At 40.7% G+C, this 20,854-nt stretch overlaps 1 protein-coding gene across 4 annotated transcripts in view; it reads right to left on the bottom strand.

Annotated features, from left to right (window-relative positions):
• The window catches only part of CDKL5 (cyclin dependent kinase like 5), a 188,907-nt gene that overhangs the window by 12,329 nt on the left and 155,724 nt on the right, over window positions 1–20,854 (bottom strand). For all 4 annotated transcript variants that reach the window (XM_082375527.1, XM_082375528.1, XM_082375529.1 and 1 more), the window contains 5 exons: window positions 18,058–18,209; window positions 11,817–12,783; window positions 6,958–7,059; window positions 6,566–6,671; window positions 2,953–3,076 (listed from right to left, as the gene is read on the bottom strand). In XM_082375527.1, the coding sequence (XP_082231653.1) occupies window positions 2,953–3,076; window positions 6,566–6,671; window positions 6,958–7,059; window positions 11,817–12,783; window positions 18,058–18,209 (1,451 nt within the window). The remainder of the gene's footprint in view (window positions 1–2,952; window positions 3,077–6,565; window positions 6,672–6,957; window positions 7,060–11,816; window positions 12,784–18,057; window positions 18,210–20,854) is intronic.

Raw genomic sequence — 20,854 nt, 5'->3', positions numbered from 1 at the left:
AGTCAGCGACTAATTCTACAGGAATAATTCTGCGAGTTATCATGACAAGTAATAATGGATACCAATGTCTTCATAACTTTACAAGAAGAGAAAGCCTGGGATTGTGCAAGTGAGTGACAGCAATTCTTCACTTATCTCAACTACTGGGATTTCTAATTAATTTGGTTTACTATTTAAGTGTCAATTTTTAACCCAATTTTGACAGCAGTCTTTCTAAACACTTTGTCTTTTTATGGAAAGTAAGAGCAGCCTATTTTAAAGATATATACTCTACATGGATATCTGTTCTATGTATAAGACCATACAGCTAGAAATGATTTTCCCACTGGGGCCTGAGAAAAAGCAAAAATACCCCTCTTCTCTCTACAGCTATTGTTTAGGACCCTTCTCCCTCTGCACACTGTACTGTTACCTGGGATTACTTCTTGCCTGACAACCTCAGTGCCAACTGCTAGAACTGTGCATAAAAGAAGAATAAACAGGCTCACAGGGAGGGTGGAGGTGTTTTCCCATTAGTAAAGATGATCGATCTGACTGCATTAACCCTATTTTTGTTGTTCTGAAATATTTTGGCTTATCTCCCTGTTCTTAACTGGATTCTGGACAGCTGGGATGGCCAGAATAACAGCTCTGGATATTATCCTACACACTATCCATTTATCACTTTAAAGTATGACATAGTACCTTGACTTTTCCATTCCAAGAAATGTGGACACTGTACAAATATCCTCTTCTCCAAAGAAATGGAAGTACTACTAACAAGGAGAAACAGACTGCTCTTAGGTAAGTGATAATTTAGGAACAGCAATTCACTGTCACCATGGTTTGTTCATGTTTTTGTAACAGTTATCAAACGGCATTTCTCTCAAATATAAATATGGTGAACCAATGAGAGATATTGTTCAAGAAAAAAATCCAAGACAAGTCAAGCTTAATGGATGACTTAGACTAAGTTAGATATGATGCGTGGAGAACTATCATAGCAGCATTATCATGAGGGGTAGTAAGAACAAAAGAATATAGCCAATTCATCCCTGGCAATTCTGGAATTCTCTCAAGCCTCATAACAGCAGTATCAGAGTAAGGATGACTTGATGAAGACTTATCTAAAGGTCAGCATCCCAACTATGCCTCTTTTTTAAAACAATTGTTGTTAGGTTTCTACACATATCCAGGTCTAAACAAGCTCTACTTAAACTGATTATCAAAAAGACAGAAACAATATGCTGTTAAGACTGTTAATCCCACATTTGGATTTAGTTTTAATCTGACCTACCTAATTTTCATAGGACTATGTTAACATGCAATTGACGCACTTTTAAACCATCACCACTTCATCATGCAATGACCAAGACGAAAAACAACTCCATCTGTACTTCTGTGTTCTCACAACTTAGACACTATTCTCACGGCTTGTCAAAACCACACTTGAAAACTGTCAACGCCGGTAACTTAAAGAAGTTGTACCTGTGCTCTCAGGTTAATGTATAGATCTTGTCTACCGTTACACGGAGAAAGAACGCACTGAAGCTCATCAGCAAAGTAAGTGGAGAGGAGACACCTGGCAAGTCATACTGAAGTTAGAGAACATTAATGGCAAAAACCACGGCTGCTAAAGTTAACAAGTCACAACGGTGCCAGGCACTGCTCTAGATGCCTTTGATGTTTGACTTCATTTAATGATCCTATTTACCCGATGAGGGAGGTGATATTCTTAGCCTATTTTACAGACAAGGAAACTGAGGGGCAGAGAGCTGAAGGTCACATGGCCAAAAGGTGACACTAGTCAAGATATCCTATTTCCAGGGTCTAACCTCTGAGTCACTAATGTTAAAACTCTCATTTTATAAATAAGGCGATAGATATAAAGTGTGCTTATAAAAGAAAAAGTATTTATAGCTTTAAGAAAACCGTTTTTATTATTGTAAAAATAAGTAAGTTATTTTCCGCATAGGGCATGGTAACACTGAAACCTTGATATAACCCTGCCAACAGGGTCCAAATTGTGTGAATTCTGGCAGTAAACAGCAGAGATGGAATCTGACAGATTGGTCTCGTTCTCAATTCAGTGAGTTACAATGAGGCACCATTTTATTCTCTTGGTGGAGAACTTAGCAGCTCTATGAAATACATAAACATTCCTCACATCTAGATTCTGGGAAGTCTTTCTGGGCAGCTGAGAATATAAAGTCTACATTATTAAAAAAATAGTCCTACCCCCAAGACAAGATCTGCTAATGAGACTTGATGTATGTTATAATTTTCTCCTTAAATTTTTATTACACATGACACAAAGATTAAAGGATAAGCAAAATTGGCGCATCATTTTATCCTCTGACTACCAGTACATTTTTGTGGTAGCATGAAGGGTTGTTCCCCTATTTCTCTCTTTTCACCCTGAATGAAAATCAGGTGGCACAGAAGTAGAGGACACGAGCTTTGGAGTCAGAATGCATCTAGGTCTAGATCCCGGCTCCCTCCTCCCTGTTTCTGGCTGTTCAGCACCAGGCAGGCTCCTTACCTTTTCTAAGCTGCTGTTTCCTCATCTGGAGAGTGGGAGGCACCCCTACTTCAAAGGCTGATTGTGACTACTGAGTAGGACAGTGCACACAAAGGGCTAAGCAAAGTGTCTGCTACATGATTCAACAGCAACAAGTGGAGAAGAAGACAGCAAAGGACATCAATCATGTCAGAAGAAGGCGATGGAAGACTTATGAGGTATGTACTGACCCAGGATATTTTCTTTCTTTTACATGGTATTTAATATAAATGGTGAACATGAAAGAAACTATTATAAATAATGACAAATCACATTTCCCTTATTAAACAATCTCTCTTTAGAAAGAAAGGCCTAGCAGGGGAAAGAATGCTAAAAAGTTTATCCAGAATTTCTATGAAATCTAAAATCTACAATTAGAAAAAAGAAGAGTAAAAACAAGCTAAAATACCCACCATGGATCAAATGCTGGTTGTCTTTTTGAGTGGTTAGTTCCAGAACTGCTTTCTGATGGTAGGGAAGAAACTCTGGTTGACACATTATTTTCATGGAAAGAATTATCTGGACGTGGAGATGGCACTGAACAAAGAAAAAGTAAGCCACTGATATACTCTTTTGGTTAAAGCAGTTCTCATGTTGTTCTACTGCACTTTCTCTCACACAAACAAAATAAACTAACAAAAGGATAAGTCAAAATCCTTATTTGCCCTTCATATAACTCTTACGTTTTCTGAGGCTGGAGGCATTCCAGGGAGCATTCCCCCCACCCCCAACTGCTTATGACAGTAACTTGCAAGGGTCAATTAACACCAGGCAATATATATTCAAGGCATAAATTGATGTGTCAGCTGATAAACTGGAGAATATCGTAGGAGATTTAAAAGTATGAATATGATCCCCATCTCCCTGTTTTGACATTCTTTTAAGTTGAGGCTTTCTTACATCATAGACCCAACTACATAAAATCTATTCTTAGTGTGAAGTGATTCTTAACAGTATGTGTTCTGGAATACACAAACTACAGTTTAAGCCTTGCCACTTGGGAGGTGGCATCAATTTTATATTTTTTTAAACTCAATTCCAAAGAGATTTGGTTATTTGTACAAAAATACTATTTTTCTCTAAGTTTTTAATCCAGGAATAAACAAAAAGACAAACCACAATGTATGTGAGTAAATACTTGTCTGCTTTTCTTTGGGGGGTGGGTGGGTATTATCTTTTTCTATCAATTTCTAAGCTTGGTCATAAATGAAAATATATTGCAAATTTCATCACAAAAGGAATATACAGGCTGTATATAAAGACAAATGACACCATATTACTTGACTCTTGGCCAGCAGGACTGAAAATGGGAAATATACTAAAAAATCTGTCATTTCAATGATACCACTACATCTTCATCCAGTTAGATTTAGTAGCATGATTGAAATAAGCGATGTCTCCAAATGTTTCACCTAGTTAAATCTTTTCCTTCTATTTCTGGACTTTCTAAAATAAAAATGTTCTACCTGCCAAACAGTGAAGTCGATTATGAGGGGCTTTGCTGATAGTAACCAAGTTAATTCACTTGCAATCAAAATAAAACTGTGTTTCTAGAGGTCAAGGACTAATTAATTAATTGAAAACTTAGTTAACATTTTAATATTAAAGTATACTCTCCAGACATCTATAGAAATAACACGTGTATGATCCACTTTGGAAGTAAAACTTACAGTGAGAGAAGAAAAGACTTTTGCTTATATGTACACTACAATATTTTGTTTAATTAACTTTTTAAAAAAATTTTTATTTATTTTTGGCAGTGTTGGGTCTTCGTTGCTGCACGCGGGCTTTCTCTGTTGTGGTGAATGGGGGCTACTCTTCGTTGCGGTGCGCGGGCTTCTCATTGGGTGGCTTCTCTTGTTGTGGAGCACGGGCTCTAGGCACGCGGGCTTTAGTAGTTGCAGCACGTGGGCTCAGTGGCTGCGGCACGCAGGCCCTAGAGCGTGCGGGCTTCAGTAGTTGTGGTGCACGGGCTCAGTAATTGTGGCTCGCGGGCTCTAGAGCGCAGGCTCAGTAGTTGTGGCGCGTGGGCTTAGTTGCTCCGCAGCATGTGGGATCTTCGCGGACCAGGGCTCGAACCCGTGTCCCCTGCATTGGCAGACGGATTCTTAACCACTGTGCCACCAGGGAAGTCCCATGTTTAATTAACTTTAATCTGAATTAAAGTTTTAGTCCCATAAGGTTCTAAAGTAACCATGGCATCAGAAAAAAGAATAATAAATGCATCAAAAGGCATATTCAATGCCTTATTCTTTTCTCAAAGGTTGGGCTAGGAGGGAACAGAGTAGCCTAATCATTCAATATACATTAGGTCCTGCATAACACTTGTATGCATTCATTTAGCTCAGGTTCCTAGTTAAAATGACCAAGCGGTTGTCCGTGTTACGCCCCAGTTCCTGCCCTTTCCAGCTGTCCTCCCAGATCAACAGAATAACGAGAAGCTGGGCAATGTGGATGTGGCAGTTGTAGAAGGTCGTGGTGACCCTTGAAGGAGGCTTTGAGAAGCTGAGCCTCACGGACTCAGGAGGCTTACCGAGTGGGCTTACTGCCAGTCTCACCACTAGGGGCTGGGGATTCCTGGGGGCTCCCACTCTATTACTACATAGCTCCTTAAAGGTGAAACCTTTCTCTCTCAATCTCTCCTAAATCCATTCAGCCACTGAAACATCTGTTATAGTTGTCAAACATCAAAGCACATTTTTAAGGTCATGCAAGTACACTTGAAGATTTTCTTTCATCCAATCAACAAATATTTATGAAACTGCCAGGCAGTGTGCTAGTCAATGAGGGTAAAAGAGGAAAAGGTAAAGGGCCTTGTAACCTTGTGAGAGAGAAATGTAAACAAAGAATCAGTACCATGTGGTTGGTGTGTGTCATGTTAGAGACAGGGGGCCATGGGCGGAACAAAAGAGGAAACACTTCACTTCACCTAGGTGGGCAGGGAAGCCATCACACTGCAGAGGACCTCAAAGCAGAATCTCAAAAGGGACAGAAACAAGTTGTCCAAGCAGGGGGAGTACTGCATTCAGGTCAGAGGAGGGCACGGCCTGTGTGAGTCCCACAGGCTGGGCACCAGAGTGGAGGAGGAGGAGCTGGAGAGGATAGCGAGGGCCAGGGCACAGAAAGTCTAGAATGCCATCTTAGGGAACTCAGATTTTGTCCTGATGCCAATGTGAAGTCGCCAGAGGACTCTCAGCAGATGAGAGATAGAGGACTGGGGCTGGGGTGGAGGCAATGGATTGCCCTGCTATATTTTTTTCCCTGTAGCATTTATTATCTTTTACTGCTCTATGTAATTATTACATTTAGTGTTGCTCTCTCATGAGAATGTGAGCTCTGTGAGGGTGGAGACCTTTGGCTGTCTTGTTCACTGACGTTCTAAATTAGAAGTGTCAGACATACAAGTGACATCGATAAATATTTTATGACTTGGGACTTCCCCGGTGGTCCAGTGGTTAAGAATCCGCCTTCCAATGCAGGGGACGCAGGTTCGATTCCTGGTCGGGGAGCTAAGATCACACATGCCACAGGGCAACTAAGCCTGCGCGCTGCAACTACAGAGTCCACGCGCTCTGGAGCCTACGCGCAACAACTAGAGAGAAGCCCCCGCGCCGCAGTGAAGAGCCTGCGTGCCGCAAAGAAAGATCCCGCATGCCACAACTAAGACCTGACGCAGCCAAAAATAAATAAATTTTAAAATACATATGTTATGACTTAATCGAATGAATGAGTGGTGGGGTCAGAACACAGCTTCAGAAGGATCATTCCAGGGACCGTTTTGATGGTGACCTTAGAGATAGGGAGAGCAGTTGGGAGGCTACTCAAAGTACCCAAGTCAGAAGCCACAAGGGTCTGAACTAAGACAGCAGGAACCAAGGCAGGGAGACGAGGTGGAAGGCAGTAGTGCAGGTAAGAATGACGCTTACCGGAAGTCAGGGCAGTGAAATGTAGGGGAGAGTGCAGCCTGGATGTGTAGTGAGGGGGAGAGAAGAGAGGACCCTGATGGGTGCTAGGAGCTGGGTTTACCTCGGTAGAAGCTGCCAACTCTCCTCGGAACAGGATCATTGTACAGGTGTCTGTTTTCTTTGGGGACAGTGCCATCATCAGAGTGGGGGTCATGATACGCTCCACCCTGAGATAAAAAATAGGTTTATAAAAAGTAAACAACAGAGAGATAATGAGATAGCCTGTGAACGTAGAACAGTGCCTAACTGATCTATAATTTACTCCGGGATCTATTTAAGAGAAAACTCAGAATTATGGCATGAGGAAAACTGCTTACTTTATAAGCCAGTTCGAATTATCTGTGGGAGATTGGGTACGAATAAATCTTAAAAGATAGACTGTAATGGTGTTGAGGGACCAATCTTTACAGACATGTTCTACTGTAAAAGGTAGCAGCTCTAGAAAATTCAGACCTCAGACTTCTGCCGTGCATGGAATGAAGAGGTGCCTTCTCTGGAGGACTCCTTAACTGAAGATCGTGCCACAGTCATCTCTGGAGGGAGTTGCTCTCCGGGCTGGAAGTCAAATTTCAAAGGATTTATAAGAGTGTCCTGTTCCTAGGGATGAAAATTACCTAAATTGCCATGGGTTTTATTTGGTATAACCAGTACCTTAACTAGCTAAAATTAAAAATGTGAATTGGTTAAAACACAAATTGTCCCATAAAAGAGTGAATCATCTGATGAATGTAAAATAAGTCAAACAAGTGTCACACAGATGGAAAGTGAAATTCTCATTAAAGTTAATGCAAGCAGGGAATGAATTACTCTGAAAATAGTTCAATTAATTATTAAAAACAAAGAAAATTATCTTCCTAATATATAGAAAGTCATGGTCTGAGCAGCACTCAATTAGAATAGAGATTCTGTTAGTTAATCCAAAATTTCTCTAGCAGATTTTAGGCTGAGTTCTCAAAAAAGAACTACAGATGCAAAATTATTTTTCATGAAGGACTTACATGGCAGATTAAGATGAAAACAAACGTTCTTTGGATATATCAAGGAATTGAATCAGTACCCTTAATAATTTCTGTCTTAAAAACTCCCTAACTACTGTAGTTTTTGTACTTAAGTTCTCGTCTTAATCTTCTCTAGGATAACAGTACTTATACTTCATGTATTTTCTTAATAATCACGACAGCACTCATCTCCGGAGACACTACCTATTTCTCTCAAGGAAGTGAGTCACAAGCTAAAAGCAGCCTTGGTCCACAGTGGTGTTCACTGAGGGGAAAAGTAGCATTTTCTACCCTCAGAAAAAAAAGATTAAGGAATAAAATTACCAAGCCATTCAGAGGAGTTAGCTGAATTGCATATCTGTATATTATGCACAGAAAGAGTATTATTTTGAGCCTTACATGGTGTGTCAAAAACGGCTTATTTAAAATTTAAAATATGATTTTCTCTTTCTTCCCCTCACTCCCCAAATGTACTACGAAAGGATTCTGGGCAGGAAATTATCCAATGTAGTCTTTCTTCTTTCTACTTTGTGACAAGATCTCATTTGAATTTTTATCACCTGCATTGTTTACAAAGACCTCTACATCGAACATAAACTCTAAGCGACAGAGCCAGTCCAGTCCCCTTGCTCTTGAAGGTGCCTACAGCACTTTGCAAGGGAGTGATTCCCACCATTATTCACAGCTTCAGTTACTTGTCAAGCCAATCTGCCATCTTTGTGCCTTTAAACTTGTACTTTCTTGCAGCTTGGTACTGCATTTCCCGAACTGGACTTAAAATTCAGCAACAGTTGGATCTGTGTTTAGCCGACAGTTATTGTTTTATAATTAGCTTATTTCCACCATGTTCATGAAGCCTTTTCTCTAGCACTCTCAGAGAGCCAGTCCATTTGTCCATTTTCCAAGGTATAGTTTTTTTGTTTTTTTTTTTTAACTTCTTCTCTATTTACACTATGCTTAATGCTAACACACTTTACTGGCTTTGACCTCCATGTAACATCTATGTGTAGCTGCCAGACTCTAGACATCTTTCTAGGCCCTAAATGATCCCTTCTCTCTAGAGGGGCTCCTCCGACGACTGCTCTGACTCCAGTCATGACATCTCCTACCCCTCCTCTCACGTGGGCCCCAGACAGTCTTTCCAACCTCGTGGAGAACATCTCTGCACAGGGGCCCAGGGTCACGCTTCAACCTCAATATGTCAGCATGATATGATGCAAAAAGCTCTGGCCTAGGGACCTGGACATTGCCTCAGCATCCCAGCTCCACCCTGAACTAGTTGGGTAAACTTGGGCAATCCACCCAACCTCTCAGAGCCTCAGCATGCTCATCTGTGCAATAGAGGGGTTGAATGAGGTGACTTCAAGTCCTCTCTTCTACTCTGAAAAGGAGATCCTAGAAGAGAAACCTTGAAGGCTTCCTTTTTTCTTTATTCAATCCTTCAATTCACAAGTCCCGTTTCTACTTCTGAGGAGTCTTTAGACCCACTCTTTCTCTGTCTTCCCACTGGCACTGACTTAGTCCAGAACATATTCTCCTCACCCCATGCTTGGATTATTGCAAAAGCCACTCTAAATCTTGCATTTTTTTCACTCCAGCCACGTGGCCCAAGTTGCAATCCCACAACTCACCATGCTACTTAAGGTCTCAATTATCCTCCTTAACTTCCAGATATCCTTTTTGGTCCTCCCTCGAGCCTCTTTCCTGATGTCCACTCTACTTTCTTCCACTGGTGAAACCCCCAACATCTCAGAAGTTTCTGCTCAGATTCCACCCCTGCCCCCTGGGGGCCTCCTACAACCCCCCGCTGGGACTGTGCCACTCCCCTCTGCCCCTGCGGTGCACACAGCTCTAGCACAGTGTGGGCATGCAGCCTTACAGTATTATTACCACCTATCTATTGGCAAGTGTCATCCCACCATCTCCAGCCCATACATTCTAAGAGGACGGGGACCACATCTTTTTCATCAGAGCCTATCATTGTGCCTAGCTCAGTAAATGCCTGAATACGTCTTCATCCTTTCGCCACAAAACCTCTCTCCACATCTGAGCTCTAAGCAAGACCTTCAGTTGCTCCTAAAGCCATTTCTGACTGCTCCTGCTCACAATGATCTCTCCCTGTCCTCAAGTACCTTTTATAGGCAGTGCCACAGAAATCTGGTTCTTAATTATTTCATTTTTATCATGTATAATTTAATCTTCCTTGAGAGAAGATAAATTTCTCAAGAGCAAGAACCCTGCCTCAGACTCCTTTGAGTGCCCAAGAATACCCAGCATAGAGAAGGTATTCGGTGTCTAAAGAACAGCCCCCATCATCCCAGAAGCAGTAGCAACAACGAAGACATTTACTCTGTGCCCGGCATGGGGCACACAGTGCTTTATACACCATGTTTAATCCTCACAATAACACTCAGATGAGGAATCAAGGCACAGAAAGATTATATTACTTCCCCAAATTTACAGAGTTCGAAGCACACTGAAGGACTGGCTGCCTGGCTTTCCAGCTCAAGATCTGCCTGGCTTTCCAGCTCAAGATCTTAGCTGCTTTGCTACACCAACTGCTCAGTTACTGACAGTCTCCCCCTCCCCAGCACTCATCTTGCTAAGCTTCCCACTGCACAGACCATCTTATTTTCTGGAGCTCTGACACACGCTGATGAACCAATTTTTGTATCCTCTAAAAGGAGAGTACTTTTCCTACATGACAGTCTTTCCGTCTTCTAACACTGGTTTTTCTCCACCTTCATTTCTTTGATGCAGGTGAATGTTTCATATCACAAAAATATAATTTTAAAAATATGTGTTCTGAAAAAAAAAAAAAATATGTGTTCTGTTACAAGAATGCTGCTTCTTTTAAACAGGTTAGTGTCAGTTCTAGAGTCTGAAGATCAATAAGATAGAGGGAGCATTATGCTAAAAACATTGCCTTGAGATTTAAAAACAACCCAAAAGACTGAAAATTAGCATTTATCCTGGCCTGAAGTTATATTTACCTATAGTTCTGGATAAATTTAAAACTTTTCAATTCAGTTAAGATATCGAGTAAGGTATTAGCAAAAGGGTTTGATTTAAGCAAATGTGGTTTGGAGAGATTAGAGAAAATACCCATGAATTCACAATGAATTTTGAGAAAATTAAAAACTAACCCATATAGCTGATGAATTCTGTAATAAATCAAAATAGGATTCTCTAATGCAAATCAAAGCTACAATTAGGTACCACCTCATGTCGGTCAGAATGGCCATCAATAAAAAGTCTACAAATAACAAATGCTGGAGAGGGTGTGGAGAAAAGGGAACCCTCCTACACTGTTACTGGGAATGTAAGTTGGTGCAGCCACTGTGGAAAACAGTATGGAGGTTCCTCAGAAAAGTAAAAATAGAATTACCATATGATCCAGCAATCCCACTCCTGGGCACGTATACAGACAAAACTCTAATCCAAAAAGATACATGCACCCATAGGTTCACAGCAGCACTATTCACAATAGCCAAGACATGGAAACAACCTAAATGTCTATCGACAGATGAATGGATAAAGAAGATGCGGTACATATATACAATGGAATACTACTCAGCCATAAAAAAGAATGAAATAATGCCATTTGCAGCAACATGGATGCAACCAGAGAGTATCATATTAAGTGAAGTAAGTCAGAAGGAGAAAGACAAATACCATATGATATCACTTACATGTGGAATCTAAAATATGACAAAAATGAACCTATCTATGAAACAGAAACAAAATCAGGGACATAGAGGACAGACTGGTGGTTGCCAAGGGGGAGGGAGGTGAGAGAGGGTTGGATTTGGAGTTTGGGATTAGCAGATGCAAACTTGTATATACAGAATGGATAAACAACAAGGTCCTACTGTACAGCACAGGGAACTATATTCAATATCCTGTGATAAACCATAATGGAAAAGAATATGAAAAAGAATGTATATGTATGTATAACTGAGTCACTTTGCTGTACAGCAATAATTAACACATTGTAATTCAACTATACTTCAATAAAAAATAAATGAAAAAAAATAGGACAAAATATGAACAAAATATGCCAGAAAGGAACATTTAAGAAAGGAAACAGATTTTGAAAAACAAGCTTTCTGTGTTGAGTACTCAACAATTAGCTTAAAAAACTAAAAAAAAATGTTTTAACAGATTAGTCCTTCAAATATTGCTTCCTTAAATGTGTCCTATCAAGAAAGTATGACCTCCTGCAGTAGGGACAACTGCACACTGACCCCATCACATCCCTGCACCACCTTCCCATGATGAGCCAACAGATCTGGTCAAGGTCCTAAGTTGTACCTGAGGTGATAAGAGCTGCAGGCTGTTGGCTCTGGCCGCCATCCCTTGCCCTACGCTCAAGCTTCCGTCCAAGCCTTTGGCTCTCACTTTGTCCCGGGTCACATACATGGAATGCCTGTGTGGACGCTGCTGGGAGGAGAAGGGGCTGGTGTAGCCAAGCCCATACGAAAAGGATTCATGAGGCGCAGACAGTGAATGGGAATGGCTGCTGTCCATGTGTTCGGGCAGCTTCAACTCCTCCATCGTCTTAGAATGCCTGGTTGTGGTTCGGCGTGAGTCAAGAGTGCCCTCACTTCGGTTATTTCTCCCCGAGGGGCTGAGCAAAGTTCTTGTGTCGCTGTGCCTGGTGAGGGTTGGGCTGGTGGGAGAGTTCAAGTCCAAACAGCTGGATGGGAAGTACCTACTGGTACTGGACTCTGTGATCTGGGCCCTGGCTTCGGAAAGGTTGCTCACAGACTTGGAGTCACTCAATGCCCCATGGCTTTTGGCCTTGGTCCTATAGGAAGGACTCCTAGAGGACTGGGGAATGGTGTCAATGTAGCTATGCCGACTCTGCTTTTCACTGGGCTGCAGCGTCCCGGCTTTGCTCTGAGAACTTTCCATAAATGAGTGCCGGTTCTGCTGAGATCTGCTGCTTGACTTGAGGTACTTCGTGCCCGGGCCTTCCGAAGGCTTTGGGTCAATATTAAAATCAAACTCTGTCTTTGATTTGGCTTCTTTTGGGCTGAGAAGGTGTGGTATGTTGTTGTTGGTCAGATCTTTGCTGGTAGACCCAGGCTGGCTGCCCGCTTGGTAGGTTTTGGTGTGCATGGGACTAAGAGTAGCTCCAGCAAGGTTTCCGTTCAGGAAGCTTTCGTTGGCAGGAAGACCTTCGTCAGCCCGGGGCAGACCCACACCTAGGTTCTGGATGTCCTTGCTGTTAGATCTGTGATGAGACTGCAAAGCCGCACTTTTGCTGGCTTGGTTTCTATGTCAAAAACGAAAGAAGTATATCAGTTTCCCTCAAGAGCAGACGCACAAAAAGTATCATTAAAACAAAAAAGAACAAATATCTAAAACACTGCAAAGACTAAAAACAGTAACTCTCGCAAACATATGATTATAAATAACACGTAATCTATCAATAAGAAGTAAGTTGCTTAGATCAAGTCACTCTGCCACAAAGCACTGGTCCTGATGAAGCGCTTTGGCATTCTTAAATGCTCAGCTAACTTACTGCCAACACAGCTTCTAACTGATAATCTGGGCAAACTTGCTTTTGCTATGTTGGTGCTCACATGGGTGTGTGCTATAGAAAGCCTGCAAAGAAGAAGAGGGCTGAGCTATACGCAAACTCTTTATAACTCTTTCTCTGCTTGAACATCAGAAGGAGACACTGAGACCTGCAGATCACTGTGTTCCTTGAACTTCGTTTTTATTCGTAAAACTCACAGCCTGCCTCAGAGATACACACTCACAGCACATACACACAAGCACCAATGTCTCTTTTGTCTTTAGCCTGTATAATCAACGAATGAGAATTCTACCAAGGTACTCAAGAAAAGAAAATGATACTCTGAAAAGACGTGTGAACCGCCTAGTGAGGTTTGTTGGAAAACATGATGATCAACGTTTATGTATTAGAGAAGCGGCAATACTCGGGGCATGTCAGTGTCAGATACCTCCTGTACACTAAACAGGAGCATGTCTCTAACTGGATCACAGGGATCTAAACAGGTAATTTCTCTCCAAAAGACACAATTTATTCTCTTCTTCATTTCACACTTCATTATTCCAAATGGGCTGAGGCTTCCTTTGGACTGAAATCTTTAGGACTGAAAGCTTCATTTCCTACTTGGTTTAAAATACAAAATATAAATCCTGAGGAAAACCCTGTCCTCTATTTGAAAGCTGAAGCTGACATCGCAGCAAGGTCAGTTTGTTCTACTGTAACTATTTAAAGGACCAAATTGTGGTTTGAGATAGGTAAGAATGCTTTTAAATGAACAATAACTTACACAATTCCCTTTTTACTATGCATTCCAAAAAATTTGCTGCATATATTGCTATTGCTAAAGACGGTTTGATCTGGGAGAGTTTTGTTCCCATTGCACACTAATTAGAGGAATAGTCACATTTTTTTCCCCTGTAGAGTGGTAATCTGTGAAACTATGCCTTCCTATTTTCTCTATGAGAATCCACTCGTTCAGGCATCAAAGGGCCCTTAGGCCCTCATCCTTTCCTCCTACCTTTCAGAGGAGTGTTAAAAAGTATCTGATATCAAGCATGCCTGTAATAGTGTGGAAGGCCTCATCTCCAAAACGCACTTACTAATATCTCTCCCAATCGGGTCACAAAAATTGCAACATTAAATAAGGTCACTTAAATATGAGCTAACTGACAGGATCAGAGGCCATGGATACTGACAACTGATTTGTCTGTTTTCTTCTGTCTTTTTCCATGACCGTATCTACTGCCTCATCTTGATTTACAAGCAAAACCTAGAAAACCTACAAAAATAAGTATTTTATGGTTTATCTAGGAATAATACAGAAAATATTGCTGTTATTTTGGGTGAAGAAAATCAATTCTGTAGAGTTTATTTCAACCTAAATGTGAATTTTGTTTAAAAAAGAAAAATATGAGCTAACTAAATGGCAGACCCCAGACCCAGAAAGAAATTACAAAGAAAGGAAAGTTTCACTTTCTGTTAAATGATGTTAACAGAGTCTATCTCCAGATCTATAGAGGATAGTCCTCATCTCAGGTTTTAAACCATTAGAGTTGTTTGTCAACTTATATCCTGGTAACTAAAATATCTCAGCAACTTCTCAAAAAACCCAAATGATGATAGACAGTCTCACTCATAAATAGATCTGACTAAGTGTGTTGGTTATTCCCCACGTGCCCAACCCCCAATCCATTCTCCATTCCTCTCTGCCCCATCCTGGGTCTGGGGAACCCAACACTACAGAGTGTCACCCAGCCTCCCTTGTCACCTAACTCCCAGTTGGGCTTAGCAGTGCAAGGGGCTGGGGGCTGTCTCCCCCAGCAGTGGCTCCCTGACTCAGATCATAGCTGTGCCTCTAGATTACAGCTCCCACAGGACAGTTTCCCCTGCCTGGCTCCCCTGGACCCTCACGACCCTATTTCCTCCCCTTTCTCCTTCAGGCCTAGAGAGGGTAATCGCAGAGATAACTCATGCAGACGTTGTGAAATGTCCAAAGCTCCAAAGAGAACATCCAGAGAAAGGTAGAGAAGAGTGAAGATACCTGCTAGAGCTTTTGAAACTCTTGGAAACACTGCTCTCAATGTGGAGCACAAACCTACGTATGTTAGGAAGAACATATTCATAGTAACATAAGATATACTTTCTAATGTGAAAAGAGAGGCTATAAAGTTAAGGTGGAAACATTTGTCACAGAGTTAGGTTTCCCATAAATGTACAAAGTGCCTAAACCGCTATTCTGAAAGTTTCTGTCTCGGTATTAACCTGAAGCCACTGAGCTCTGCACGCAACTCCTTCATAGAAAGGGCATCATATTGTCTTCAAATTGGAGCTCTGCCAAAGCACAATAAAAAACTGCTTTGGAAATTCCATAGATCTCTTTGACATACAACTGTAAGGAATCTGTGTTAAACTGCCAACCACTTAAGAGGATTTTATATATAAACCCTTCTTAAATGGTTGGCAGGATGGATAAATAGATGGTTAATTTCTAGTTAAAATAACTTTTCAAACCAAACATCAAAGACGCAAAACTACATTTTTATGGGGAAGACTGGCGAAGCAGGACTGCTGAGAGGGCACTGTGTGGCAGGATGAAGCACCATCCCACCATGTCCAAGGTGAGCAGAACTTCAGGAGAGTCTGAAGGAGACTTAGGCAAGGGCTAGGTAATGCAGGGTCCACTGCCTCTCCTACAGAGACATGAACGTGGAAGACAGAAGACAGGCTGTGTGAGGATATGTGTATGAGGATACTGGTGTGTCTCAGGGACAAGGCAGGGCACCAACACAATATGGTGCCCTGAACATCTCTACAATGGTGCTAGGAAGTCCAACGGAGCCATGGTTTGTGCGGAATTAGTGTCCCCAACAAGAGCTTCCATGGAGGAAATATGGACCATAGGCAAGCGTGGAGTAGAAATATTTCCAGATACGTGTAAACTGAGCTAATGGTTTCTTTCCTAGAGAAACCATTTAGGACTGTTTCCTTAATATATTTAATACAGTGTCAAGACCTGAAAACAAATTCTTCCAGAGATTTTTATTTACTTATAATTTTTATTCTCATCTGCTTCAAAAGGGGATTTTGTAGGACTCCTCAAGAACCCATATGAGCCGTATCCTCATGGCCACACACATCCTCCTTGACAGATCACTGAAGAGGGTTCCCAAGGAGAGCCATGGACCCCCATGGGGATTTCTCCCAAGTGAGTCATTACAGGACGAACACACAGGCCTCCTTTTATGGTATGGTTATACCACCAATCACTACAGCACAAATTAAAAATTTATCATCAGTCTACTGAACTTTCTATCAAGATCCTTTTTCTTTGCAAATGTAAACTAGAGGAGTCAAGTGACAATCAAGGTAGAAGGGAGACAAAAGCACCTGAACTGGGAGTGACCCCAGATAAGACACAGGCATAATGTGAACCTCCTAAACTCAAAGGAGCAACTGAAAGATGAATACTAGTCCTTGCCTTAGTGCACCGATCTCATGGAAACTGACAACAAAGTGAACACAAACTTGGTGAAATAGAATTTGAATTTGAATCTCCCAGGCCTCCTTGAAAACAAACAGGTAAGAATGTTTTATAAGATGTGAGGGAAACAATGACCAAACCACTCATTTTAAATAGAGAACAGCTATAAAACACAATCACACCATCGCAGTTACGCAGAGAAAATACAGGGTAAATGGTTATTGCTTATTCATAGATGCACTCACAGATCTAAAAAGTACCACGTCTTAAGCTTTCAAAATTCCAATTGGTTAAAAATAATTGTTCTATGTGGAGAGGAAGGGGGGACATGGGAAAAAACTTATATAAGAAAAGCTTCAGGGCTTCCCTGGTGGCGCAGTGGTTGAGAATCTGCCTGCCAGTGCAGGGCACACAGGTTCGAGTCCTGGTCTGGGAGGATCCCGCATGCCGCGGAGCGGCTGGGCCCGTGAGCCACAGCTGCTGAGCCTGCGCGTCTGGAGTCTGTGCTCCGCGGCAGGAGAGGCCGCAATGGTGAGAGGCCCGCGCACCGCGATGAAGAGTGGCCCCTGCTTGCCACAACTGGAGAGAGCCCTCGCACAGAAACGAAGACCCAACACAGCCATAAATAAAATAAATAAATAAAATTTGAAAAAAGAAAATGCTCCCTATAAAAAAAAAAAAAAGAAAAGCTTCATATTAAGAATTATTGTTTTCTACTTCTCTTCTAATAGTAGATAAGAGAAACTATTTCCTATCTTCCATAATTTAAGCAATGCTAGATGACAAGACCAGCTTCTTGGAAGAGGAAGGAAGACAAGGAGAGGAAGGACACTGCCCCTGAAAATGCAGCCATCAGAATTAAGGAATGTCACTTTTGGAGAGAGAACCTGATTGCAGGGTCCAACTCCTTGTGCCCCTCCTTGCTCCCCCCCTCCCTAGGAAATAAATGTTTTTTTAAAGATCATGCTGAAAATTACATTAGAAAGCATCAATTTTAATCACTATCTACCAAACTAACTTTACTATTTCTATATTCTTATTCTTATGAAAAACTAATTTCTCAACTCAATGATTAAAAGACAAGAGCAACAAAAACACAAGCCCCTGCTCTGGAGCCAGAAGTACTTGGTTCAGTTGCAAAGGTTGTCCTAGGTGCCTTCCCACCCACCTGTGTTTGGCATCCTCCGCTCCCTTCAGGAATCCCTTTGCCCTCACGCATCCTTCTTCCTCCAGGAATCACCCCTGGGTCCCATGTACACAGGATCTTCTAGCTCATGAGGCCCGAAACCCCCTTAGTTGCTAACCCATGCTACCTTTCCCAGGGAATGCATAGGTTTCCCTTGGAAAATCTTATAAAAGATAAGAAAGTCTTTATGACCCACACAACTCTTTAATTATGGTTCTGAATCATGCAATAAGCATAAGAAAGATATTTTTGAATAAGGAGGGCTTTCCTTCTTTTCTCTAATTGCATCATTTAAGCAGCCACCTCCTCCACCTACTTGTAAGACCAATACTGCATCTGTATTTCCTTAAAAGGGAATATTTACCTATTAGACAAAGTGCTGCTTTCCACGTGGTAAGGTTTTCTTTTTGCTGACCTTGAAGGGGAGCGATCCAAAAGTCTCTGGGTTTGGAATGTAGGGTGATTCAAACACTGTTCTGTCAAGTATCTGTCAGCTGGGTCCAACTTCAGTAAATTCTTAGGAAACAAAGTTAGGATTGGAAAGAACATCACAAAGTCAAATTTAAATTGTAATAAAAACCATATTTCTTTTCCTTATAAAAGAAATGCATGGTCATTGCAGAATATCTAGCAAACACAGTTTAGTCCAAAAAAAAAATTTTTAAAGGACTATCTAAATCACCCATAACCTTACCATTGTTGTCCTCTGGGAATATGCCCTCCCAGCCCTTTAAAAAATATCATGTATATATTTTTTCTTTTATAAAATCTGGCTTATATTATACACATAAGTTTTGTATACTGCACTTACTAATCAAAATCATTTTTTACAACATAATTTAAACATCTAAAATATATTTTTATTTTTTATTTTATTTTTGGACGCACCATGCAGCTTGTGAGATCTTAGTTCCCTGACCAGGGATCGAACCCGAGCCCTCGGCAGTGAAAGCACGGAGTCCTAACCACTGGACTGCCAGGGAATTCCCTAAAATATATTTTTAAATAAGTATATATATTCATATCAAAGAATATACATTCTTCATCTTTTTCTTGTCCTCCTCTCTGGAGGCAGCCCATGGTACCAGCATCTTGTGAATCCTTCCAACAGGTACTTTGTATATATCTCTATCTGCTCCTTTTATTTTATCCAAACAGCAGCATACGCACAATAGGCTGTACTTAGCTTTCTTTCCACTCAACATTAGATGTTAAGAGATCATTCCATATCAGTAAACAGCCTCAATTTTAGACGTACCTTAGGCTGCATTTTGTTTTCCTTCTTTTATTATTATGAACAATGATGCAACAAATAACTTTACAACATGTTTTAAATGACTGCATGGAAGTTTGTGGTATGATTTATTTAATGATTTATTGTTGGATGTTTAGGTGGCTGCCACTTTGCACTATTATAATTAATGCTGTGATGTATACCTGAAATCGTTGCATATATCCATGATCCCTTGCATAGGATAAGTTCCCAGATATGGAACTGGTAGGTATGCAAACTCTTAAGGATTACCTTCTATGTGTTGCCAAATTACCCCCTAGGAAGGTTGTCTCAAATAGTACTTCTCTGAGCAATTGAGAGTCTACCAATTTCCTGGCACCCTCATCAACAATAGGCATTATCATTCTTTTTAGCACATATTTGTAAATTAGCTATTTAAAAAATGGTATCTCACAGCTGTTTTAATTCATATCTTTGATTAATAATGAGGTTGAATATTTTTATGTTTACTTATATTCCTTCTTTTCGTATTTTTCTATTTGTGTAATTGTCCTAATTTATTTGTATGTGTTCTTTATTCATTAAGGTACTAATTTTTTTTTAACAACTAAAATGTTTTCTTCTAACATTAGTTATCTGATTAGTAATTGGACAAGATTTTAAAAGGTGAATCATTATTAAAATTAATTGATTTTTGGGCTTCTCTGGTGGTGCAGTGGTTAAGAATCCGTCTGCCAATGGAGGGGACACGGGTTTGAGCCCTGGTCCGGGAAGATCCCACATGCCACGGAGCAACTAAGCCCGTGCGCCACAACTACTGAGCCTGCGCTCTAGAGCCCGCGAGCCACAACTACTGAAGCCCGCGTGCCTAGAGCCTGTGCTCTGCATCAAGAGAAGCCACTGCCATGAGAAGCCCGCGCACCGCAACGAAGAGTAGCCCCCCGCTCGCTGCAACTAGAGAAAGCCTGCGCGCAGCAACGAAGACCCAAAGCAGCCAAAAATAAATAAATAAACGAACAAATAAATTTTAAAAATAAATAAATTTATTTTAAAAATTAATTGATTTTTATTGACAAGTTAAGCAAATACATAAAGAAGCATAACCTACATAACCTAACACAACTCAATAGAGCACACTGACATTTGTTCTTTTGAGTGATGGGCATTTTCCCTCAGAGAAAGGAAGAAGGGTGAAATTCCAGCATTCCCAAATGCGTCTCTAGCTCACTTTCATTGGCTTTGCCCACAGTCAATTTCTTTGTGATCCACTACTGAACAGTGAGAACAAACCTCAATTTGTTCTCAATAAGCCAGAATTCAATTTCAGACAACCACCTTCAACCTAGCACCACAGAAAATTTGAATTCTGATCCTATCGTATCCTATCCTATGCTGACTCAGGCACAACTCTAAAATTATCTCAATGCTTTCTCCTTATTTATTAGAAAACAAAAACTGTGGAGGTATATGAAATGATTTTGGTCTTACTGGCAGTTAAGGCAGTTAATATCAAAATGGTTTCAACTGTATGGTACTAGTTAAAAACAAAGGAAATTAAAGTACATACGACCTTTTAGAAGCTAAACATCTACTAGCATTAAAGTGCTATTTTCATTTATTTAAGATTATCAAGGGTAGAAATTGCTGCACATACAATGAACTATTTTTATATTTATGAACACAGCTGTTAATTTTCAAACACTTGGAAGGATGAGGCCATTATGAGGAAAGTATGAAACTTAGTAAATAGTTTCAAAATTCAGTATTTGGGGGAAAAAACAATTTTAACTAAAATAGAGCCCATATAATTATTGTAGCTATTCTTTATATTATTAGGAGCTTTGATTAATTCTGGTAACTTGTATCCCCACTAAAATGGCTGATATGTATAAATAGACGCAGGATGAGATGGCCATTTTAGGTATTT

This window comes from Balaenoptera borealis (genome assembly GCF_965194805.1).
Source record: "Balaenoptera borealis genome assembly, chromosome: X".
NCBI lineage: Eukaryota > Metazoa > Chordata > Mammalia > Artiodactyla > Balaenopteridae > Balaenoptera > Balaenoptera borealis.
Note: the sequence above shows the minus strand (reverse complement) of the source record. Positions and strands in the feature narration are given on the sequence as shown.